We start from the raw sequence: 26,084 nt of genomic DNA on the forward strand, positions 1-26,084 counted from the left end.
TTACCAATGGGTTAGGATTTGTCTCCAGAAGAATGATTGCTGAGATGTCATTGTCTCAACTGAGAGTAGACAGTGAGATAGTATTCGCCAAACAATAGCTTCCCACAAGACAGGAATGTGTTGGTCATCACCCATTGTTTTGCATAACCAAGGCCACTGATGCAGCTGGCTCACATGCTGTGAGGGACACACACACACATCTTGTTGTTGACACACCCCCAGAGCTGGAATGAGGGTATGATATACCCACTGGAGATCACAGGGCTCACTCACTCACTCACACAGCTACCTGGCACCCAGCAGCATGGAGGCTACATCCCCAGGACTGACCTACAAACTAAAGGCTAAGTATTGAATTCACATGGCTAGATAAGGAAATCTAGATAGATTGCTTTAAGGTCAATGGTGCTGGATTAAATAGGATATTGTAACTTGGTTGTGTGATTGTTGGGTGTTTGTTTTGACACTCTGTGAAGTCTGTGATGAATTGGAACAGTAGACAATCTGTAGCATAGTATTTGTGGTATTTGTTTGCCTATGGTGATTTAAAATAGATTGTGCTGGTTAGTTATAATATATCTTGTTAATCATAAATACCACCATGCAGTTACGTTTGAACATGTGCTGGTAGCAATGGCAGGCTGAGATGTGTGGTTACATTGTGATCTGGTCTTGTGATGAATATGCTCTGGTTATTGAGATACTGAAGTTGTTTGGAATGTGAAAGTGAATAAGATGGTTCTAGGAAGTTGGATTGAAATTGTGAAAGGTGATTTAGATGGTTTGGAATTGTAAAATCAGAACATATGCATTGTTCTGAGGCTTGGACATTTTGGAATAAAATGGAGTCTTGTGTCTTCTGCTATGTGATTGTGGTGTAGTAGAGAGTGCCATGTGTTTGGACCTGCAAATCTAAAATGGCTGCTGCCGGGTATTTTCCCCTCCCCCTTTCAACCATGTGTTGCAGTCTTCATGGGAGTTTTCTCAAAATGGAGTCTAGCTTCTGTCCCATGCGGTATTGTAGGGTTGTGTTGTATATAGGGACAGCCAGTATGGGTAAGGTCAAGTATTTTCTCCACAAAGATTATCAGCATTGAATAACTGCGCAGCGATTGTTCCTCACATGTGTAAGCTTCTCTGAAATCATATTGATCTTCTTGTTATTATGAGCCATTTCTCTCTCTCTCTCTCTCTTCCCCTCTTTCTCTCTTATTTTCCCTTAAATAGTATTGTATTGTATTGTATTTCCTGTGTAGTTATCTGGTTAGGTAGTCTATGTTATATTGTAGTGTATGATTTGTATTTGTATTAATTCTTTTGCAAGTATATCATTCATAATATATATATTAGGCGTTGGACCCTGAGCACGGTATCTGTGTATTCCTTATAGTGTTAAGTATTCTCAGAGCGTCGGTGACGCTCGAACAGCTTTAAAGGTAATAAGGTTATTCTGTGTTGCATTTACACTCTACCACTACACAGAGGTTTACAGTATAAGTACATTCCTTAAGGTATAGTTAAGGGAGTACCCTTGCGGTACTTTTTGCGCCAATTGCGTACTGTGTTCTTTAACCTTTAACGTGTTTTTAATAAGATAAATATTTAGCTTTGTTACCTAGAAAGGATTTCCCCTCTGTGATCGACGCCTGAGGCGGAGCACAGGCTCGGCGTCCCCACATTCAGTGCACGTGGCATAGACCAGCTTTCTGAAACGCGTTGGGTTATTGACCATGTACTGGACATCACTTGGAATGCATATGACGTGGAGGGAGCACCTTTAAGAAACTTTCCGAGGACTTACACCTTCCGATTCTATTAATGTCTTTTTAAAAAGATTTCACTACGAGCCATATAGAACAGCCCATGATTTGAACCGGCGCGTTTCTGGCGAGATAATCATTGGATTTATAACGGCAATTTATTTAAAGGCAAAACCAACTAATCGCGTCATCTCCCGCCAATATCGGCTATTGCATTTAGCCCCATGTTTGTTGCGCTTGTCTGTGTGGTTTCCTCGCGCCCCCAGGGAGGTGACAAACACCTGACAAAGAGCGAGAATCTAATGATAAACAAAAGTTCCTGTCATATGAGCTTGTGTGCGTCTGTCTCTTGGAATAAGGCTAATTTGCACAACCACATATACAGTGTTTGAGTATGAGAGTATTACACCGCAGGGCGCTGGTCGCCACCCTGGAATCTGTGTATGAAGTACAACCAATGAGACGTCAGCCTCTGTGTGTGTCACAAAGTTGGAACTCGAACTTATTACTCTACACGGACAAATTTTGGACTTTTAAGAGTCAGCACCAACGGAAACAAAACCCTGGTTTCTAATGTTTATATGTTATTATACTGCATACATCGCCGGTTCATGAAACTGAACAATATTTTATTTCATACAAAGGCACAGAGTTGGGCAGAAATCGGGCATCTGTACCCCCGCAATGAGTGCGCAGAAGAAACTGGGTAACTTTGCCCATATGCGCAGTTGTACGTGTCTTGCGTTACAACCGTCCCCTAATTGCGCGCTTGGTTTGCTACCCGCCGCCATCAGGGTGCACCATGCCCTCCCTTTAGCAGATATAAAGTCTGGGCAAATATCTTAATATGATGACGGTTCCTGCAAAACCACGATGATCTTCTCTTCATGAATGTGAAGGATCAACCCCAAAATATTAATGCAGCATAAGACAGAAGGCCATGCAACTGCATGTGTAACAATGGGATGGGCTACGTTCCCTTATTACACAAGTTATCACAGAATGGGATTGGCTAGCACTGGAAGACCACTGATCGGCCTACCACTACTAGCATGCAAGTCCTGGCGGTGGAGCTGTGTCACTCTAGCCGCTGTGTCACTCTCCCACTAGCATGCCCTAACAGCAAAACTGTGGCAGAGCATGCTGGGATGTGTAGTTCTACAGCAACTGGAGGGTGGCAGCCTACATATTACACACAAATATGTAATGCCACCAGCCATGTGCCCCCCAGTGACAAGCGAGCATTATTGTTGCAGTCCGGGCAGGCGGTAAACCACAAGTCAGTTCTCCATCGGTCATATCCCAAACAGACGCAGCGTTGCAACAGCTTAGTGTCAGGAAAGAGCGAGCGCTGTATTACAGGTTCCTTCCTGCTGGTCTTTCATCATCCCAGACATTAATTTAAGCAACAATAAAGATGTTATTCTCCAGAACACTTACTGTGCGTATCAGAAGCAGAATGAGCCACTCCCACTGCGCCGGATCATCCTCCATCACTGTTCTGGCGAGAAGCAGGCGCCAACCACCATCTCCACCTGCGCGTCTAATCTACACGTGTTATCTACTCCGGTGTATCAGGGATTAGGCAGGAAGAGCGGGTTACAGATGAGCGGAGGAAAGAAAACAGGAAGGACTGATGAACAGGCAAACGTACGCCGGTTAGCAATACATGCGCTCTGTCACTGTGCACGCCAAAGCCGGCAACAGCCCCAATCCCAGCACTGAAACAGGCGCTCGCTTGCTGCGGCTGCATTACTGGCCAGAGAGCCGCACTGTACAGTTATCCCCAGCACTGGGAGTACCTCCGACTGGCTTCGCTCCTGAAGTTCAATCATTTTATCCACATACTTTGTACATTTTATCCTTCCCCGCATGAGCCAGTGAGCGCTGTTACACACACAGAGAACCCGTCTGATCACAGAAGTGAATCCTCTGTGTTTTATGGGCCTCTGGAAATCCCTCTAGAGGGACCGTGTGCAGGGCTGCTCCAATGATCTGCAGAGGACCTGGAACATTAATTGTCAACCAAATCATTTCCTTCACGCTGTGCAAATTTGCAGACACTTGGCAGAAGGATGTTTGCCCAATTACTTTCAGTAAATGACCATTATATATTTCATCTTTTCTTCCCCTTAGAACTGTGAAGTGGCGTCTAGATGAAGTTTTCCCTTTGTGGAGTAATTTGTCACATGAGAGGAAATACTTCTCTTCCCCCTGAGGCCCGTGCAAAACATTTACATATATCGTTACTGAGCGGAACAGTCACTTAAAAAATATAATACTCTCATTAAACCTTATTAAATAACAGATACATTGTATTTGTGGCTAAATTGCTGTAAACACTAAAATGACATATTCTTTAGAAGTGTAGTATATAAACGTACAGAGCAAGTGAAGCCGCTGTACACAATACATTCACCATGCCATCTATCACTACTCTAAGGAAGGTGCTTCTCTAGCTGAGCAGGCAGAGCCTGACTGACAAATTTGCAGACTTGCTGTGCGGAACTATGGATTGAATTACAAATGTGGGAGTTAGTGAGGTAACAGCAGCTCAACTGACTGCAGCTTAGTGACTGACTTGCGTCATACCCCATCAGGACATGGAGTGTGAGGGGTAATCCTTTATAACAGAGCTTGAGTGGAATGCTAGGGTAACACTGAACGGTGTATTGGACGCCATGATTCATATCTGAAAATGTCATGTTTTTCAGCTTTAGTGGTTCTTAAGCTTGTAAAACTTGTGCTGCATCGTATGAGTCAGTATCCGCCTGTAACCACGTACAGAGGAGGTATACAGGGGCCAAGTCATAAGACCATTGCAGTGTTTGTCACTCATAAACAAGACTCTGTGCACCTACATTTAACTTCATTCATTGGCTGCTATGTGCTCTACAGCAAATATTACTAGAATGTTTTATTTGTGTACTATGCGCAGGTTGTTCTGCGGCTCCAGGGCCTCAGACCTTACACCAATGCCATGGTCACAACTTTTATACAGTACAGAGAGCATCACGAGAACAAAGCAAGTGTCTCAGTATTACTATTTATATACTGTAGCTGGATGGCTCGGAGTCATACGAATGTAGTTATTACAGTACATCATGAAGAATCTCACGCTAAGCTCATACATGCCTGCTCCACCCGAATAACCGGTTCATTCAGGGATAATCACATATTACTGCCGACACAAGGCAGAGTCACAGGAGGCAGACGTATAACGGGGGAGAGTCACTTATTACTGCCGACACCAGGCAGAGTCACAGGAGGCAGACGTATATCAGAGGAGAGTCACATATTACGGCCAACACCAGGCAGAGTCACAGGAGGCAGACGTATATCAGAGGAGAGTCACATATTACGGCCAACACCAGGCAGAGTCACAGGAGACAGACGTATATCAGGAGAGAGTCACATATTACTGCCGACACCAAGCAGAGTCACAGGAGGCAGACGTATATCAGGGGAGAGTCACATATTACTGCCGACACCAGGCAGAGTCACAGGAGGCAGACGTATATCAGAGGAGAGTCACATATTACGGCCAACACCAGGCAGAGTCACAGGAGACAGACGTATATCAGGAGAGAGTCACATATTACTGCCGACACCAAGCAGAGTCACAGGAGGCAGACGTATATCAGGGGAGAGTCACATATTACGTCCGACACCAGGCAGAGTCACAGGAGGCAGACGTATATCGGGGGAGAGTCCGTATTACTGCCGACACTAGGCAGAGTCACAGGAGACAGACGTATATCGGGGGAGAGTCACGTATTACTGCCGCCACTAGGTAGAGTCACAGGAGACAGACGTATATCGGGGGAGAGTCCCATATTACTGCCGACACCAGGCAGAGTCACAGGAGGCAGATGTATATCGAGGGAGGGGAGTCCCATATTACTGCCGTCACTAGGCAGAGTCACAGGAGACAGACGTATATCGGGGTAGAGTCACATATTACTGCCGCCACTAGGCAGAGTCACAGGAGACAGACATATATTGGGGGAGAGTCATATATTACTGACGACACCAGGCAGAGTCACAGAAGGCAGCCGTATATCGGGGGAGAGTCACATATTACTGCCGCCACTAGGCAGAGTCACAGGAGACAGACGTATATAGGGGGAGAGTGACATATTACTGCCGACACCAGGCGGAGTCACAGGAGGCAGACGTATATCGGGGGAGAGTCCCATATTACTGCCGCCACTAGGCAGAGTCACAGGAGACAGACGTATATTGGGGGAGAGTCATATATTACTGCCGCCACTAGGCAGAGTCACAGGAGACAGACGTATATCGGGGGAGAGTCACATATTACTGCCGCCACTAGGCAGAGTCACAGGAGACAGACGTATATCGGGGGAGAGTCACGTATTACTGCCAACACCAGGCAGAGTCACAGGAGACAGACGTATATAGGGGGAGAGTCACATATTACTGCCGACACCAGGCAGAGTCACAGGAGACAGACATATATTGGGGGAGAGTCATATATTACTGCCGACACCAGGCAGAGTCACAGAAGGCAGACGTATATCGGGGGAGAGTCACATATTACTGCCGCCACTAGGCAGAGTCACAGGAGACAGACGTATATAGGGGGAGAGTGACATATTACTGCCGACACCAGGCGGAGTCACAGGAGGCAGACGTATATCGGGGGAGAGTCCCATATTACTGCCGCCACTAGGCAGAGTCACTCACAGGAGACAGACGTATATTGGGGGAGAGTCATATATTACTGCCGCCACTAGGCAGAGTCACAGGAGACAGACGTATATCGGGGGAAGATTCATATATTACTGCCGCCACTAGACAGAGTCACAGGAGACAGACGTATATAGGGGGAGAGTCACGTATTACTGCCGCCACTAGGCAGAGTCACAGGAGACAGACGTATATCGGGGGAGAGTCACGTATTACTGCCAACACCAGGCAGAGTCACAGGAGACAGACGTATATAGGGGGAGAGTCACATATTACTGCCGCCTTCATCCAGATCCTTTTCTCTTTTGCGCAAACGACACGTCGTTATATTGTTATATTGTGTATGAATAGGGTAATCCTACGTTGAAGCCGCATCTCTACACACTAAGATGTCACAGGGAATAAGGACTGACACGTGCTAATCTGGCGCAGCATGCTACTGGCAGTGAGCCAGATAGATAGCAATAAGGGACATACAGTAGGTGCGTAATTTCGCCATTAATTGGTTTATGCGCCTCGTCATACATTGAAAGCTCAAATATGCCAGACTGTTGCTGATCCCAAAAAATGAGCCTGTAGTGTTCTCACAGCACCTTCTGTCCTGGCGATAGATGTACCAAACGTGATTAATGCCAGGGGAAGTACTCGCTAGAATTAAATCTCCATGTACTAATTATCTATTTATAAAAGGGAAGGTGATGAATGGGGATATTACTTTGACACATCAGTTGTGCAGTCGGAGCGTCTGCTGGCTGGGGGCGGCCACACAGACGTCGCCCAGAGTGGGTGGTACTGGGATAAATACAGAGACAAAATATTAATAGACATGCTCTGCTCGGTGGCACACTGGCATGGGAGAAGGAGGGGGGGGGGGTGTTGGTGGGCATGGAGAGCTTTGCCCTTGCGGAAATCTTCAATATGAGCGCTCTAGCAGACATCAATTACAATCTGTGGCATGCAAAACAGTGGCGTGTGTGGCACTGATAGGGCAACCAATACCATAGGCTGTTCTGTATTGTTCTAATGTCTGCCATATGTATGGCGCTGCAAAACACTTGTGGCGCCTTAGAAATAATATTTAATATTAATAATAATTATTACAGGGCAGTGGTTGCTGAACTCAACCACCAAGAAGCACTAACAGGTCATGTTTTCCAGGTCACCTGTGGATTTTTAAAAATGTGACAGTTGGTGATACACAGAGCACATGCCGGGTGACCTGGAAAACCTGGACTGTTGGTAGCCCTTGACATGGGGGGTCATTCCGAGTTGTTTGCTCGTTATTTTTTTCTCGCAACGGAGCGATTAGTCGCTAATGCGCATGCGCAATGTCCGCAGTGCGACTGCGCCAAGTAAATTTGCTATGCAGTTAGGTATTTTACTCACGGCATTACAAGGTTTTTTCTTCGTTCTGGTGATCGTAATGTGAGTGACATGAAGTTGGTGTTTCTGGGCGGAAACTGGCCGTTTTATGGGAGTGTGTGAAAAAACGCTGCCGTTTCTGGGAAAAACGCGGGAGTGGCTGGAGAAACGGAGGAGTGTCTGGGCGAACGCTGGGTGTGTTTGTGACGTCAAACCAGGAACGACAAGCACTGAACTGATCGCAGTGGCAGAGTAAGTCTCGAGCTACTCAGAAACTGCACAGAGAAGTCTTTTCGCAATATTGCGAATCTTTCGTTCGCAATTTTGATAAGATAAGATTCACTCCCAGTAGGCGGCGGCTTAGCGTGTGCAAAGCTGCTAAAAGCAGCTTGCGAGCGAACAACTCGGAATGACCCCCATAGGGCATTACTCTACTATACATTATTACTGCATACTGCCCTCAACTGGACAGCAATCCTGGTGTAGTCATATTACCCCTAATATCTTATACTACTAAACATTATTACCTACTCTGTGCTCATTACTCACTGACACATTTTATAAGATCCATACAGTAGGTGGAGCTAATTATATCACTTCCGAGGAGACCTAGAAAGCATGACCTGTTTGGGGTCCAGAGGACAGAGTTGAGAACCTGTCTGGTGCAACAATCAGATTTTTGTAGACTATGCTTGAAAGACTGATTGGTCAGTGACCATTAACACGATGTGTGTGACGGTCACTCAACCTCTGTCCTAGCCAACCGGCCCAATTAGACGTGTAGAGTTTGATCCACCATGTTTGGGCCCTTTGGGGACCACATCAAACAAATGGATCTGCATCTTGGCTAGAGCTGCAATTTTGGTCACTTTACACTAAAACTGGCTAAAAATGGTGGTAATCGGTTCACAACCGATCCACAGTGCAGAATGACCCTTTTGCGATTATTACTTTTAAATGGACACATTGGACCTTCGTGTGTGTGGCCAAGAAACCCACAGGTCCGAACATTTGGATGATCAGATGACCACGTAATGATCACCAAGAACGTACGAAGTCTGGAGTCCGTGTGCTGAACAGACTGATACAGGCTGGCGGATGTGGAGGTGCAGCGTTACCAGGGAAGGGGTCGTTACTGTCTAAGTTCAGCTATCAGCAGTCGTTAATACCAGCAAGATCAAGATGAACCCTTGTACCCATACATTGTTATCATCTGCTGATAAGCTTCCCATGGCTCTACAACAATAACACAGCAATCCCATGAAACGTAAAGCAATGGGGAAGGCTATATAAAGCAACTTGTTAATTACAATTGAACCTTGGTTTGTCTCTGCAGGCTGATTAATAATAATAATAATAATAATAATAATCATCATAGCAATAATAATTGATAGGCCTGTATATTTTCCACTTTGTCATGGAAATATCATGGCAATCCCGGTAACATGGCACATTATGTAGTGAGCAGAGAGGCTTTGGGTACTTCTCTGAGCTCTGTTTTCACTGTGTCACATGACATGCTAGGAGCTGTGACCCTGTGTGGCTGCCATGCTTGTTTATGGAGTATACAATCCAGGGTGCTGGCAGCAATCAGGCTTAAACAACAATGCAATCCAACATCATTGCTGCTGACAAACAAGGGACGTAGGCAGGGCTGGATAAGTCTTGGGGGTGCCCGGGGCCCTTAAGACAAGGGGGCCCCGATGGAAGGTGGAGGATGTATATTAACTTGTGCATACCTCCCAACATGTTCCATTCCAGGAGGCACAAAATGCTCTCTACCTGGACTTCTCACTTAATAAATGATGGAGTCATTTGTGTTGAACTATTTAATTGATAAGAAAGGTACTTCAACACAGGTGATTGCAATCATAAATTAATAAGGAAGTCCAGGTAGAGAGTATTTTGTCCCTCCTGGAATGGATCATGGTATAGAGTGTGTATATTAATTTAAACCAATGATTAGTTTAATAATTCCTGGGTACTGTTTATAGCTCCACCTAATTGAAAGACAACTATTTTAGAAACTTTTCGGTAGTGCAATAAAGACAACTTAACCTTAAAATACACATAGCAAAATAAAAGAATTTATCTTGTCACATGCAAGAATAGCAGCAGCCTCTGTACTGCTTACACACTGGGACAGGACTCTGGACTACTTTCTGTGTGTGTGTCTATCTCTAGACCCAAATGGTTTAGTTGCATAACAGATTACACAGGACTCAGAAACCCAGACGGGGAGGAGGAGAAGTTGAGATCCCTGTGTCACTTACAGCTCTTTCCACCCTCCTATCTCTCCTCTGGTCAGAAAGCTCTGTCGGTAGCTCATGAAACATGATATTCCTGGGTCTCTGCCTGCACTGCTTACTGTCCTGCTCGCTTTCCAGTTGCTAGTTCTGCTGCTGCTTAAGAGGGACAGCTAGTGATGTCAGTGTGCTCTGGCTGGGGGCCCTCTGACAAAGGGGGGCCTGGGCTACAGTATGCCCTGCATCCCCCCCTTAACCGGCTATGGACGTAGGGGGCCATTCCGAGTTGATCGCACGTGCGATCAACTAGACGCCGCCTATGGGGGAAGGTTTTTTTGCATAGCAAGGCTGCGGTCGCTTGTGCAGCCCTGCTATGCAAAAACACTTTGTGCAGAACAAGACCAGGGTAAGAGTTACTTACCCTGTGCGATGAATCCAGCGTTGCAAGTCCTGGAATTGACGTCAGACATCCGCCCTCCAAACGCCTGCATTCGCCGCACCACTCCCATAAAATGGCCAGTTGACACCCACAAACGCCTTCTTCTTGTCAATCTCCTTGCGATCGGCTGTGCAAATGGATTCTTCGTTAAATCCATCGCTCAGCAACAATCCGCTTTGTAGCCGTACTGCGCACCTGCGCATTGCGGTGCATACGCATGCGCAGTAGTAACCTGTTTGCTGCGCTGCGAAAAACGGCAGCGAGCGATCAGCTCGGAATGACCCCCGTAGTCCAGTAGGGGCCAAGGTCAGGACAGGAAAGCAACAAGTTCCAGAATGCAATAAGAAAGAAGACAAAGAAATGCAATGTTCAGCCTCTAGCAGGAGCGGTCGCCGGCACACGAGGAATGTTTTATGGACCTGTGAATAGAGGACTACGCCACTCCCTACCACCCCGCTTTGTGTTAATCGTTCGCTGAAGCCTGACCACCACCCTTGTAGGTTGCGCCTTTATTACGCCTGGCATCTTATGTCCGTTTCACATGTAAGCTGGAGCAGTGGCATCCTGGATATATCTTGCTGAAACATGTCCTTGGCGGGGTCCTACAGGAAGGACAAAAAGTTGATCCTTTCTCCTGAAGAAGGTCCTGCCAAGGAGCAGAGTATGCAATCGTCCTCTATCATTGGGTGGCTGCCGACGGAGAGGAGGAAATAGTTCCTGACTGCTCTGAGAAACTACCGGAGGGAGAAGTTTTATTATTTTGCAAGATCTATATTATATCATATAGATACAAGATTGGCTCCTTACGCCTCTGAGCATGTAATACTACCTGCTGAAGGGCAGACGTAATGGCTGAATAAGGGAGGAGATGAATGGAATATAGATGTTGTGATAACTGCGCAAAAGTACAGTGTTAAATTAGCAGCATATACACTTACAGAAAAAATCACCAATTTTTCCACAAATTGCAGTATATAGTAAATAATAAGAATTTACTTACCGATAATTCTATTTCTCATAGTCCGTAGTGGATGCTGGGAACTCCGTAAGGACCATGGGGAATAGCGGCTCCGCAGGAGACTGGGCACAAAAGTAAAAGCTTTATGACTAGCTGGTGTGCACTGGCTCCTCCCCCTATGACCCTCCTCCAAGCCTCAGTTAGGATACTGTGCCCGGACGAGCGTACATAATAAGGAAGGATCTTGAATCCCGGGTAAGACTCATACCAGCCACACCAATCACACCGTACAACTTGTGATCTGAACCCAGTTAACAGTATGATAAACGTAGGAGCCTCTGAAAAGATGGCTCACAACAATAAACAACCCGATTTTTGTAACAATAACTATATACAAGTATTGCAGACAATCCGCACTTGGGATGGGCGCCCAGCATCCACTACGGACTATGAGAAATAGAATTATCGGTAAGTAAATTCTTATTTTCTCTGACGTCCTAGTGGATGCTGGGAACTCCGTAAGGACCATGGGGATTATACCAAAGCTCCCAAACGGGCGGGAGAGTGCGGATGACTCTGCAGCACCGAATGAGAGAACTCCAGGTCCTCCTCAGCCAGGGTATCGAATTTGTAAAATTTAGCAAACGTGTTTGCCCCTGACCAAGTAGCTGCTCGGCAAAGTTGTAACGCCGAGACCCCTTGGGCAGCCGCCCAAGATGAGCCCACCTTCCTTGTGGAATGGGCTTTTACAGATTTTGGCTGTGGCAGGCCTGCCACAGAATGTGCAAGCTGATACGTACTACAAATCCAACGAGCAATCGTCTGCTTAGAAGCAGGAGCACCCAGCTTGTTGGGTGCATACAGGATAAACAGCGAGTCAGATTTTCTGACTCCAGCGGTCCTGGAAACATATATTTTCAGGGCCCTGACTACGTCCAGCAACTTGGAGTCCTCCAAGTCCCTAGTAGCCGCAGGCACCACAATAGGCTGGTTCATGTGAAACGCTGAAACCACCTTAGGGAGAAATTGAGGGCGTGTCCTCAGTTCTGCCCTGTCTGAATGAAAAATTAGGTAAGGGCTTTTATATGATAAAGCCGCCAATTCTGAGACACGCCTGGCTGAAGCCAGGGCTAACAGCATGACCACTTTCCATGTGAGATATTTTAATTCCACAGTGGTGAGTGGTTCAAACCAATGTGACTTTAGGAGACTCAACACTACATTGAGATCCCAAGGTGCCACTGGAGGCACAAAAGGAGGCTGTATATGCAGTACCCCTTTGACAAACGTCTGAACTTCAGGCACTGAAGCCAGTTCTTTTTGGAAGAATATTGACAGGGCCGAAATTTGAACCTTAATGGACCCTAATTTTAGGCCCATAGATAGTCCTGTTTGCAGGAAATGCAGGAAACGACCCAGTTGAAATTCCTCTGTAGGGGCCTTCTTGGCCTCACACCACGCAACATATTTTCGCCAAATGCGGTGATAATGTTTCGCGGTTACATCCTTCCTGGCCTTGATCAGGGTAGGGATGACTTCATCTGGAATGCCTTTTTCCTTCAGGATCCGGCGTTCAACCTCCATGCCGTCAAACGCAGCCGCGGTAAGTCTTGGAACAGACAAGGTCCCTGCTGGAGCAGGTCCTTTCTTAGAGGTAGAGGCCACGGGTCCTCCGTGAGCATCTCTTGAAGTTCCGGGTACCAAGTCCTCCTTGGCCAATCCGGAGCCACGAGTATAGTTCTTACTCCTCTCCTTCTTATGATTCTCAATACTTTGGGTATGAGAGGCAGAGGAGGGAACACATACACTGACTGGTACACCCACGGTGTTACCAGAGCGTCCACCGCTATCGCCTGAGGGTCCCTTGACCTGGCGCAATATCTGTCTAGTTTCTTGTTGAGACGAGACACCATCATGTCCACCCTTGGTTTTTCCCAACGGTTTACATTCACGTGGAAGACTTCTGGGTGAAGTCCCCACTCCCCCGGGTGGAGGTCGTGTCTGCTGAGGAAGTCTGCTTCCCAGTTGTCCACTCCCGGAATGAACACCGCTGACAGTGCTGTCACATAATTTTCCGCCCAGCGAAGAATTCTTGCAGCTTCTGCCATTGCCCTCCTGCTTCTTGTGCCGTCCTGTCTGTTTACGTGGGCGACTGCCGTGATGTTGTCCGATTGGATCAATACCGACTGACCCTGAAGCAGAGGCCTTGCTTGACTTAGGGCATTGTAAATTGCCCTTAGTTCCAGGATATTTATGTGAAGAGACGTTTCCATGCTTGACCACAAGCCCTGGAAATTTCTTCCCTGTGTGACTGCTCCCCAGCCTCTCAGGCTGGCATCCGTGGTCACCAGAATCCAGTCCTGAATGCCGAATCTGCGGCCCTCTAGAAGATGAGCACTCTGCAACCACCACAGGAGAGACACCCTTGTCCTTGGAGATAGGGTTATCCGCTGATGCATCTGAAGATGCGATCCGGACCATTTGTCCAGCAGATCCCACTGAAAAGTTCTTGCATGGAATCTTCCGAATGGAATCGCTTCGTAAGAAGCCACCATCTTTCCCAGGACCCTTGTGCATTGATGCACTGACACTTGTCCTGGTTTCAGGAGGTTCCCGACTAGCTCGGATAACTCCCTGGCCTTCTCCTCCGGGAGAAACACCTTTTTCTGGACTGTGTCCAGAATCATCCCTAGGAACAGTAGACGTGTTGTTGGAATCAGCTGCGATTTTGGAATATTTAGAATCCACCCGTGCTGACGTAGCACTACCTGAGATAGTGCTACTCCGACCTCTAACTGTTCCCTGGACCTTGCCCTTATCAGGAGATCGTCCAAGTAAGGGATAATTAAGACGCCTTTTCTTCGAAGAAGAATCATCATTTCGGCCATTACCTTGGTAAAGACCCGTGGTGCCGTGGACAATCCAAACGGCAGCGTCTGAAACTGATAATGACAGTTTTGTACCACAAACCTGAGGTACCCTTGGTGAGAAGGGTAAATTGGGACATGTAGATAAGCATCTTTGATGTCCAGAGACACCATATAGTCCCCTTCTTCCAGGTTCGCTATCACTGCTCTGAGTGACTCCATCTTGAATTTGAACCTTTTTATGTAAGTGTTCAATGATTTCAGATTTAAAATCGGTCTCACCGAGCCGTCCGGCTTCGGTACCACAAACAGCGTGGAGTAATACCCCTTTCCCTGTTGTAGGAGGGGTACCTTGATTATCACCTGCTGGGAATACAGCTTGTGAATAGCTTCCAATACTGCCTCCCTGTCGGAGGGAGACGTTGGTAGAGCAGACTTCAGGAACCGGCGAGGGGGAGACGTCTCGAATTCCAATTTGTACCCCTGTGATACTACCTGCAGGATCCAGGGCTCCACTTACGAGTGAGCCCACTGCGCGTTGAAATTTTTGAGACGGGCCCCCACCGTGCCTGAGTCCGCTTGTAAAGCCCCAGCGTCATGCTGAAGACTTGGCAGAAGCGGGGGAGGGCTTCTGATCCTGGGAAGAGGCTGCCTGCTGCAGTCTTTTTCCCCTTCCTCTGCCCCGGGGCAGAAATGAGTGGCCTTTTGCCCGCTTGCCCTTATGGGGACGAAAGGACTGAGTTTGAAAAGACGGTGTCTTTTCTGCTGAGAGGTGACCTGGGGTAAAAAGGTGGATTTCCCAGCCGTCGTCGTGGCCACCAGGTCCGATAGACCGACCCCAAATAACTCCTCCCCTTTATACGGCAAAACTTCCATATGCCGTTTGGAATCCGCATCACCTGACCACTGTCGTGTCCATAAACTTCTTCTGGCAGAAATGGACAGCGCACTTACTCTTGATGCCAGGGTGCAAATATCCCTCTGTGCATCTCGCATATATAGTAATGCATCCTTTAAATGCTCTATAGTCAATAATATACTGTCCCTATCCAGGGTATCAATATTTTCAGTCAGGGAATCCGACCAAGCCACTCCAGCGCTGCACATCCAGGCTGAGGCGATTGCTGGTCGTAGTATAACACCAGTATGTGTGTATATACCCTTTAGGATATTTTCCAGCTTTCTATCAGCTGGTTCCTTGAGGGCGGCCGTATCAGGAGACGGCAACGCCACTTGTTTTGATAAGCGCGTGAGCGCCTTATCTACCCTAGGGGGTGTTTCCCAACGCGCCCTAACCTCTGGCGGGAAAGGGTATAATGCCAATAATTTATTAGAAATCAGCAGTTTTTTATCGGGGGAAACCCACGCTTTGTCACACACCTCATTTAATTCATCTGATTCAGGAAAAACTATGGGTAGTTTTTTCACACCCCACATAATACCCCTTTTTGTGGTACTTGTAGTATCAGAAATGTTCAAAGCCTCCTTCATTGCCGTGATCATGTAACGTGTGGCCCTACTGGACATTACGTTTGTCTCGTCACCGTCGACGCTGGAGTCAGTATCCGTGTCTGGGTCTGTGTCGACCATCTGAGGTAACGGGCGCTTTAGAGCCCCTGACGGTGTTTGAGACGCCTGGACAGGCACTAACTGATTTGCCGGCTGTCTCATGTCGTCAACAGTTTTTTGCAAAGTGCTGACACTGTCACGTAATTCCTTCCATACGACCATCCAGTCAGGTGTCGACTCCCTAGGGGGTGACATCACTATTACAGGCAATTGCTCCGCCTCCACATCATTTTCCTCCTCATACATGTCGACACAATCGTACCGACACACAGCACACACACAGGGAATGCTCTGATAGAGGACAGGACCCCACGAGCCCTTTGGGGAGACAGAGGGAGAGTTTGCCAGCACACACCAGAGCGCTATATATATACAGGGATAACCTTATATAAGTGTTTCTCCCTTCTATAGCTGCTGTATTTGTATTATCTGCCAATTAGTGCCCCCCCTCTCTTGTTTTACCCTGATTCTGTAGCAGGACTGCAGGGGAGAGTCAGGGAGCCGTCCTTCCAGCGGAGCTGTGAGGGAAAATGGCGCTTGTGTGCTGAGGAGATAGGCCCCGCCCCCTTTTCGGCGGCCTTTTCTCCCGCTTTTTTTAGGAAAACCGGCAGGGGTTAAATGCACCCATATAGCCCAGGAGCTATATGTGATGCATTTCTTTAGCCATATAAGGTTTAAAACGTGTTTTATTGCGTCTCAGGGCGCTCCCCCCCAGCGCCCTGCACCCTCAGTGACCGGAGTGTGAAGTGTGCTCAGAGCAATGGCGCACAGCTGCAGTGCTGTGCGCTACCTTATTGAAGACAGGAACGTCTTCTGCCGCCGATTTTTCCGGACCTCTTCGCTCTTCTGGCTCTGTAAGGGGGCCGGCGGCGCGGCTCCGGGACCCATCCAAGCTGAGCCTGTGATCGTCCCTCTGGAGCTAATGTCCAGTAGCCAAGAAGCCCAATCCACTCTGCATGCAGGTGAGTTCGCTTCTTCTCCCCTTAGTCCCACGATGCAGTGAGCCTGTTGCCAGCAGGTCTCACTGAAAATAAAAAACCTATTTAAACTTTTACTCTAAGCAGCTCAGGAGAGCTACCTAGCATGCACCCTTCTCGGCCGGGCACAAAAATCTAACTGAGGCTTGGAGGAGGGTCATAGGGGGAGGAGCCAGTGCACACCAGCTAGTCATAAAGCTTTTACTTTTGTGCCCAGTCTCCTGCGGAGCCGCTATTCCCCATGGTCCTTACGGAGTTCCCAGCATCCACTAGGACTTCAGAGAAAAAATGTATAATTGCGTTTACACTGTACAAAGATGCAAAGGTTCTGAATGCGAAGCTTTCACATAATCAAATGCATGGAACAATGAACCAAAGGGGAATGATCCCTTGAATGGTATAGCTATAAGAGAAAATGAACAATAGTGCAAGTACGCCAATATAATAGATAATTTCCTTTAATGATCTGTATATTGAACTCACAAACGCAGATTTTTTGAGAGCATATCACAGTAAAGGTGGTTCACGGTTAGGAACAATTGGTGAATTCCATACTTCTTTCTTATGGCAAGATTAGGAAGGCTGGAAAATAATGAAAAAGTGCAATAGTGCAAAACCTGATGTGCAAATAAACAATTTAATTAGCACCAAATGCACTCACAAACATAGATTAAAAAGAAGCTTGTAATAAAGTGCTGGATGGATGGAGTCACATATACTTATCAAAAGATAAGTCTCGCAGAGGTCACACAGAGTTCCGGATGCTCAAGGGGGTTTCTCAAGGAGATTCCAATTCCAGTCAATCCAAGGGTAGCCACAGCTGCTTAATGCATTTCGAACCAAAGGGTTCTTCCTGCTTCTTTTTAATCTATGTTTGTGAGTGCATTTGGTGCTAATTAAATTGTTTATTTGCACATCAGGTTTTGCACTATTGCACTTTTTCATTATTTTCCAGCCTTCCTAATCTTGCCATAAGAAAGAAGTATGGAATTCACCAATTGTTCCTAACCGTGAACCACCTTTACTGTGATATGCTCTCAAAAAATCTGCGTTTGTGAGTTCAATATACAGATCATTAAAGGAAATTATCTATTATATTGGCGTACTTGCACTATTGTTCATTTTCTCTTATAGCTATACCATTCAAGGGATCATTCCCCTTTGGTTCATTGTTCCATGCATTTGATTATGTGAAAGCTTCGCATTCAGAACCTTTGCATCTTTGTACAGTGTAAGCACAATTATACATTTTATTTACTATATACTGAATAAGGGAGGAGCTCAGCCGGTCATAAAGGAGAGAATAAGAGCCAGGGCCGACGCAGCACAAAGCGGAGAAATGGGCCGATGCAGCACAAAGCGGAGAAACGGGCCGATGCAGTACAAAAGCAGAGAAACGGGCCAACGCTGTACAAAGCAGAGAAACGGGACGACGCTGCACAAAGCAGAGAAACGGGCAGACGCAGCACAATGCAGAGAAACGGGCAGACGCAGCACAAAGCAGAGAAACGGGCCAACGCAGCACAAAGTAGAGAAACGGGTCAACGCAGCACAATGCAAAGAAATGGGCAGACACAGCACAAAGCAGAGAAACGGGGCGACGCTGCACAAAGCAGAGAAACGAACCGACGCAGCACAGAGCAGAGAAACGGACCGACGCAGCACAGAGCAGAGAAACGGACCGACGCAGCACAAAGCAGAGAAACGGGCCGACGCAGCACAAAGCAGAGAAACGGGCCGATGCAGCACAAAGTGGAGACACGGGCCGATGCAGCACAAAGCGGAGAAACGGGCCGACGCAGTACAAAGCAGAGAAATGGTCCGAGCAGCACAATGCAGAGAAACGGGCCGACGCAGCACAATGCAGAGAAACGGGCCGACGCAGCACAATGCAGAGAAACGGGCTGAAGAGGAATAAAGCTGGAAGGAGCTGGGGTCAGACCGGATGGGAGCATGGTGGCAGAACACTTTAAGCATGGCCACTACATAGGTATACATGGCCCGCCCCTTATTGGCATGACTGGCCTGCAAAACACAACTTAATTACTGCTTGCTGTTGAGATACTAGCTTCCACTGCTTGCATCTAGGTGCAAACCCCCCCCCCCAACCTCCCGCGTTGGGGTGCAAGCCCCCCCAACCTCCTGCGTTGGGGTGCAAAACCTCCCAACCTCCTGCGTCATGGTGCAAACCCCCCAACCTCTCTCGTCAGGGTACAAACCTCCCAACCTCTTTCAAATCAGAAGTAATGTGCTATACTGTGACTGGCCGTGTGGCATCAGTACTGTTGGGAGGTATGGCGCCCGATCCCTCCCCCAGCACGTCTCATTTCTTTATAACCTGGCAAGATGATACTTTTAAAAAAAAAGAAAAAAAAAAGAGCAATGTAAGCCGGAGTAAAAGGCTATAATGCACATTAATATGATCTAGTGGCTGCAGATTGGGGAGAACGGTGCAGTCAGCACAATGCTGGCTAATGTGAATATTTGTAGAAATTATAAAGTGCTCTAGAAGGAGACGACTCGGAGTACAGTGCTGATTAATATTCCCGCGTCGTGCGGTCTTATCACCCGCTGGGTTATTTCTGGAAGGTCAACCTTGTATTTTGCAACTCTTTCTGCTTCGTCTTCCTCTCACTTTCAGGTAGATTTCACATTTTAATAAAGTCTTGTAAATCCCTTCCTTCCCCGATAACAACACTTAAGGGATCCCCCTCTGCGCGGCTCGCGCTCCGCAGCTGGGGGAACCGATGGAGCCTCTTCGAGACTTCCAATTATTATTACTGTGAAGAGTATATGTGATAGATTCTGTTATAAAAATAAAGCAGAAAGCAACCTTAAATGTAATGTACGCTGCACAGGGCCAGATAGAGCTGCAGCTCCAGGCCCCACACAAACACAGGCCTATCATCATGAGAGTATATTTACCGGCTGCCTAGCTGGCCACACAGCCGGCCATGAAACACAAGTATTAAAATAAAAAATAAAAAAAATTTCAAACAAAATTCGCCAGTTTTTCTACTTTTATGTATTTAGGGAGACAGTGGGGCTGATAATGTACACACCCACCCAGCACTGGCCCCACCCACACAGCACCTGTCACAGCTCCTCCCCTTTTCAGTATGGGCACTTGAACATTTTAGCCCCAGGCCCTTAATTTGGCCCCAGGCCCTTAATTCGGCCGTGTGGGCGCAAAATGACCCCGGCCGGAAGATTTCTGTATTAGAATCCCTACAACAGAAAGGGCTGAATGCTATACATATTGGAACTGGTGCAAACATGCAAAATAGAAGCATACCTGTAGCTGCAGAATGACAGAGAAACGGGCCGACGCAGCACAAAGCGGAGAAACGGGCCGACGCAGCACAAAGCGGAGAAACGGGCCGACGCTGCACAAAGCGGAGAAACGGGCCGACGCTGCACAAAGCGGAGAAACGGGCCGACACAGCACAAAGCGGAGAAACGGGCCGACACAGCACAAAGCGGAGAAACGGGCCGACGCTGCACAAAGCAGAGAAACGGGCCACCGCTGCACAAAGCGGAGAAACGGGCCGACACTGCACAAAGCAGAGAAACGGGCCGACGCTGCACAAAGCGGAGAAACGGGCCGACGCAGCACAAAGCGGAGAAACGGGCCGACGCAGCACAAAGCGGAGAAACGGGCCGACGCAGCACAAAGCGGAGAAACGGGCAAATTAAAGGCGACACATCGTAAAAGTAGCGATAACTCGTAAGTGTAGCGCCAGGGGAAACGGTGTAACCCCTACAACTGGGTGCAGCCCCCTGAAGATGTCATATTGTCCCTCACAGGGCAGAGATACCCCTGTAATAGCATACATGGCAAATATGGCATTTAAGAGACACGGTGCCACTTACAAATACTTCTGTTACTGCAGTATACGGTGAGACTGAGTATTACTCTATAAGCGAGGCAGAAATAGTTTACGGCAGGAAAAAAACCTGCAGTCTTATATTTTAATAAACTATATATATTTAACGCCTGCTATTTATTTCAGGCTTATTTCAGCATACGCCCAAGTTTACTGAGGCGGTAGTTGGGGGCGCGCCGGCAGTGAGTTGGCAGGCCACAGTGGACCAGTTCCGTCCCCTTCAGTCGTAGCTGTACATGCAAAAGATAAGCATCTGACAGCGCATCACCCATTATCTGCGTACTCAGGAGCATGCGCAGTGCGAAATCACGCAAGCTACGCACTGCGTGTCAAGTATAACGCAGGTGTTCCCAAGCGTTTTCAGGGCGGGTGTGCGACATCAGCTTGGGTCCCGATCAGCCTGTGTGTATCGCACTTTAGGAGTAAGTCCTGGGCTGCGCACAGACTGGGAAAATCATTAGATGGTGAGTGAGTTGCGAACGGATTTGCAGATGTCCGCTGCCTGGCGAAGTTTTCGCACGGCGTACACATGCATTCGCACACCTGCCCGGGGCGGGTTTTCACTCTCTATGGGCGGCGGCTCTCTGATCGCAGACCGCTGCAAAAACGCACGGCAGCGACCAGGTCTGAATTAGGCCCTATAACGTACAGCTGTAGATCCTGGCGGAGGCATCGCTGCTACAGAGGTGCAGCCGCTACGAGGTGTCGGCCTAGTGTCGGCACTGCAGCGTGCTGGCTGTAGCATATAATAATAGTCACTACTAAGCTAGATCCGACCAGACCGTACTATTTTAAGAAGACAAAAACAACTATTTTAAGCCTTTTGCTGAAAGCGGAATTAATGCGAGCGTGCCAGCCATCTCCAAAAAGTAAACACAGAGCGTCATTTAAATTGCTAATACCCTTCCCCATCTACAGGGCACAGACACGGATCCGTGCCAGCATCATCGCTCCCCGGGAGAAGTTCTGCAAAATCGTCTCTTCCTGTAAAAGTATCTAAAACAATCCAGGGACTGTTTTCCCAATCGCCACCTAGGTGTCCCCGACAATGACGCCTCCCCGCCTGTTCCCACAATAGATCGTTTATAGTTGCACAACAGGATCCAAAGCGGGAGAAGTGCGAGAGAGAATTTCAGAAGTTTCACTTATGATCAGAGAATGAACAGGCGTCAGGCGGTAGAAGCTGCTCTAACCCCTGCCGTCTCTGAGACCGACGGTGGTTCTATCACGTCACCCCGGCCTCCGATCAGACTGCGCGCACACCGAAGCCACGAGACGCAGGGTGCACTGATGGGACACCGGCAACATGGCGCTGCAACAGCAAAGGTGCGACCGGTAAATGCCTAATCTCTAACCGGAATCTCAGATTATAGAGAACTCTCATTAAACTTAATCTGGCTGGAACCCCCCCCCCCCCCCCTTCCTATTATTAGGTACATTATGTGTAGTCTGGGGCTCATTCACTACGGAGAAGAATTGTGTTTTTTACACCTGTTCCTAATAGACATTAAGTGCATTCATCCCACACGGATTCAGTATGAAATGCTGGAGCTTGGGTTCCCAGTGGTCAGAAGACCGACGCCGGTATCCCGAAGCGTGCAATGCCGACTGGTGAGCTGGGGCTGTTCTCCCCTCTCCCCTACCCCTCCCTTCCTGCAGCATAACCCTAACCTTTCCCTATAGTGCCTAACCCTAACCTTCCCCTACACTGCCAAACCCTAACCTTCCCCTATCGTGCCTAACCCTAACCTCCCCCTATACTGCCTAACCCTAACCTTCCCCTATAGTGCCTAACCCTAACCTCCCCCTATAGTGCCTAACCCTAACCTTCCCCTATACTGCCAAACACTAACCTTCCCCTATCGTGCCTAACCCTAACCTCCCCCTATACTGCCTAACCCTAACCTTCCCCTATAGTGCCTAACCCTAACCTCCCCCTATAGTGCCTAACCCTAACCTTACCCTATCCTGCCTAACCCTAACCTCCCCCTATACTGCCTAACCCTAACCTTCTCCTATCGTGCCTAACCCTAACCTTCCCCTATAGTGCCTAACCCTAACCTCCCCCTATACTGCCTAACTCTAACCTTCCCCTATCGTGCCTAACCCTAACCTTCCGCTAAAGTGCCTAACACTAACCTCCCCCTATAGTGCCTAACCCTAACCCTCCCCTATAGTGCTTAACCCTAAACTTCCCCTACAGTGCCTAACCCTAACCTCCCCCTATAGTGCCTAACCCTAACCTTCCCCTATAGTGCCTAACCCTAAACTTCCCCTACAGTGCCTAACCCTAACCTCCCCCTACAGTGCCTAACCCTAACCTCCCCCTATAGTGCCTAACCCTAACCTCCCCCTATAGTGCCTAACCCTAACCCTCCCACTAGTGCCTAACCCTAATCTCCCCCTATAGTGCCTAACCCTAACCTCCTCCTATAGTGCTTAACCCTAACCTCCCCCTATAGTGCCTAACCCTAACCTCCCCCTATAGTGCCTAACCCTAACCTCCCCCTATAGTGCCTAACCCTAACCTTCCCCTATAGTGCCTAACCCTAACCTTCCCCTACAGTGCCTAACCCTAACCTTCCCCTACAGTGCCTAACCCTAACCTCCCCCTACAGTGCCTAACCCTAACCTCCCCCTATAGTGCCTAACCCTAACCTTCCCCTACAGTGCCTAACCCTAACCTCCCCCTATAGTGCCTAACCCTAACCTTCCCCTATAGTGCCTAACTCTAACCTTCCCCTATAGTGCCTAACCCTAACCTCACCCTATAGTGCCTAACCCTAACCTTCCCCTATAGTGCCTAACCCTAACCTCCCCCTATAGTGCCTAACCCTAACCTCCCCCTATAGTGCCTAACCCTCCCACTAGTGCCTAACCCTAACCTCCCCCTATAGTGCCTAACCCTAACCTCCCCCTATAGTGCCTAACCCTAACCTCCCCCTATAGTGCCTAACCCTAACCTTCCCCTATAGTGCCTAACTCTAACCTTCCCCTATAGTGCCTAACCCTAACCTCACCCTATAGTGCCTAACCCTAACCTTCCCCTATAGTGCCTAACCCTAACCTCCCCCTATAGTGCCTAACCCTAACCTCCCCCTATAGTGCCTAACCCTCCCACTAGTGCCTAACCCTAACCTCCCCCTATAGTGCCTAACCCTAACCTCCCCCTATAGTGCCTTACCCTAACCTTCCCCTATAGTGCCTAACCCTAAACTTCCCCTACAGTGCCTAACCCTAACCTCCGCCTATAGTGCCTAACCTCCGCCTATAGTGCCTAACCCTAACCTCCCCCTATAGTGCCTAACCCTAACCTTCCCCTATAGTGCCTAACTCTAACCTTCCCCTATAGTGCCTAACCCTAACCTCACCCTATAGTGCCTAACCCTAACCTCCCCCTATAGTGCCTAACCCTAACCTCCCTCTATAGTGCCTAACCCTAAACTTCCCCTATAGTGCCTAAACTTCCCCTATAGTGCCTAACCCTAAACTTCCCCTATAGTGCCTAACCCTAACCTCCCTGCAGCGGTGCCTAAACCTAACCCTTCCCGCAGCCTAAACCTAACCCTGCCCGTGGTTGCCTAACCCTAATCCCCACCCCGCAGCCTATACCCTAACCTGCCCCACCCATGCAGCCTAACCCTAACCTCCCCGGGGGCGCGGCTACAAACACCCCTTCCCCTGAGCTACACCTAACGCAGGCGCTATACTTACATAGGTTGGAAGGCCGATTGTCGTGATTCCCACGTCGTCGTCCTGACCATTTCGGGATTCTGGCGGCGGCAAATTAACCGCATCACTCCCACACACGTATATATATGTATGGCCCTTAGGGTGCTATGTAACAAGGCATAGCGGTAAGTATCACTATGTATCGCAGCTGGTTTACGTACAGTACAAATCCGATGGTTGTGAGGCTGCGCAGACGCATGTGCGAAAGTAGGGTAAGACCGAAGAGCATTAACCCTTTGTTAAATAGCGAAAAGCGGCGACAGAGCATTTAGAACGTTTACACCCAGTAAAATGTCTCTTCATAAAAACTTTAAAAAAATGCCAATCCAGCGGTCCTGTGCCGTCTCTCCGCACATATCCATACAGTGAATAGCTGTCACAACTGTGATTGGTGGATAGCTCCAGCCATCCACCAATCAACAGGCTGGGAGGCAGGTAGCGAATGCTGCCACACCGCTATGAATGTGCGGCCACCACCTGCTCCTGCTCGGAGGCCCCTAGAATTGTGGTGCCCTGGGCAGCTGCCCAGTGTTGCTATACATTAAAATGGCCCAGAGTAGTACTGCGATACTCTGAGCAACTAGAGAGAACAGGCAAACCCCCTAATTACTAATATGGAGGACAGGGCTCGGGGAACGTTTCTAAGGTGGAATGTGGAAAATGACTATAAAAACATTACATTTGATAAAAATATAATTAATTAGGCAAATTATTAAAGACATTATGCACCAAATAAAAAAATGTTCTCAGAACGTCATATAGCAGTGCTGCAGGTGACCGCCGATATTACGCAACGCTGCACACATTTGGTAAGTTGCATTCGTAGCAACCCATACGCATTACTCAGACTTCATTGACAACTGTAAAGCGCAGCGAAATTTTCTGCGCTATGCAAGAAATCATTAATAAATAAATGAATAATAATAACGGTCACATGATAGCCCTAGTGACTGAAAGAACAGCGCCATCCAGTGGTCACATTACCAGGAAGCTGGTTGCCACACATTTAGCAGAGGACTCCGCAACAACGGCCGCACTTGTGCGCAGTATCCTGCGACAGGTCACGAGAACAAACCCCCCCCCCCCTAGTAATAACAGAAGACTTACATCATATTCTCCACCGACCTTCCGCCACTCTTCCACAGGCACACGGGCACTGCCAGCGCAGACAGGATGAGGCATAACACGCAGTAGGAGAAGACTTTAAAATGGAACTTGAAGGTGCTGCTAATTCCCATCAGGAGGAGAGGGGCGAGAATTATCATGGCGCACCAGAACAGCCACACGGGGTCCATGCTGAACCCCGGAACCTGGATCACCAAAAGGGGTGACTGTAGCCTGCAAAAAACACACACACATATAATAAATAAATGTAAAAAAAAATTTTTTTTTATATGTATATATATATATATATATATATATATATATATATATATTTATATTTTTTTTTTTAATTGCAGAGGAATTGAGAATAAAGACAGTATATTAGGTTAGAAGAGCAGGGTGGGACACTAATAGATAGAGGAATATAAAAGTGCAGGTTGCTCAGTGGTGAGTGCAGAGCTACATGTGTG

At 47.9% G+C, this 26,084-nt stretch overlaps 1 protein-coding gene across 1 annotated transcript in view; it reads right to left on the bottom strand.

Moving 5' to 3' along the window:
- AGPAT2 (1-acylglycerol-3-phosphate O-acyltransferase 2) overlaps positions 1 to 26,084 on the bottom strand; it is a 101,936-nt gene that overhangs the window by 75,382 nt on the left and 470 nt on the right. The window contains exon 2 of the mRNA XM_063935893.1: positions 25,618 to 25,848. Within this exon, the coding sequence (XP_063791963.1) occupies positions 25,618 to 25,805 (188 nt within the window). The 5' untranslated portion in view covers positions 25,806 to 25,848. The remainder of the gene's footprint in view (positions 1 to 25,617; positions 25,849 to 26,084) is intronic.

This window comes from Pseudophryne corroboree, chromosome 8, assembly GCF_028390025.1.
Source record: "Pseudophryne corroboree isolate aPseCor3 chromosome 8, aPseCor3.hap2, whole genome shotgun sequence".
NCBI classification, from domain to species: domain Eukaryota; kingdom Metazoa; phylum Chordata; class Amphibia; order Anura; family Myobatrachidae; genus Pseudophryne; species Pseudophryne corroboree.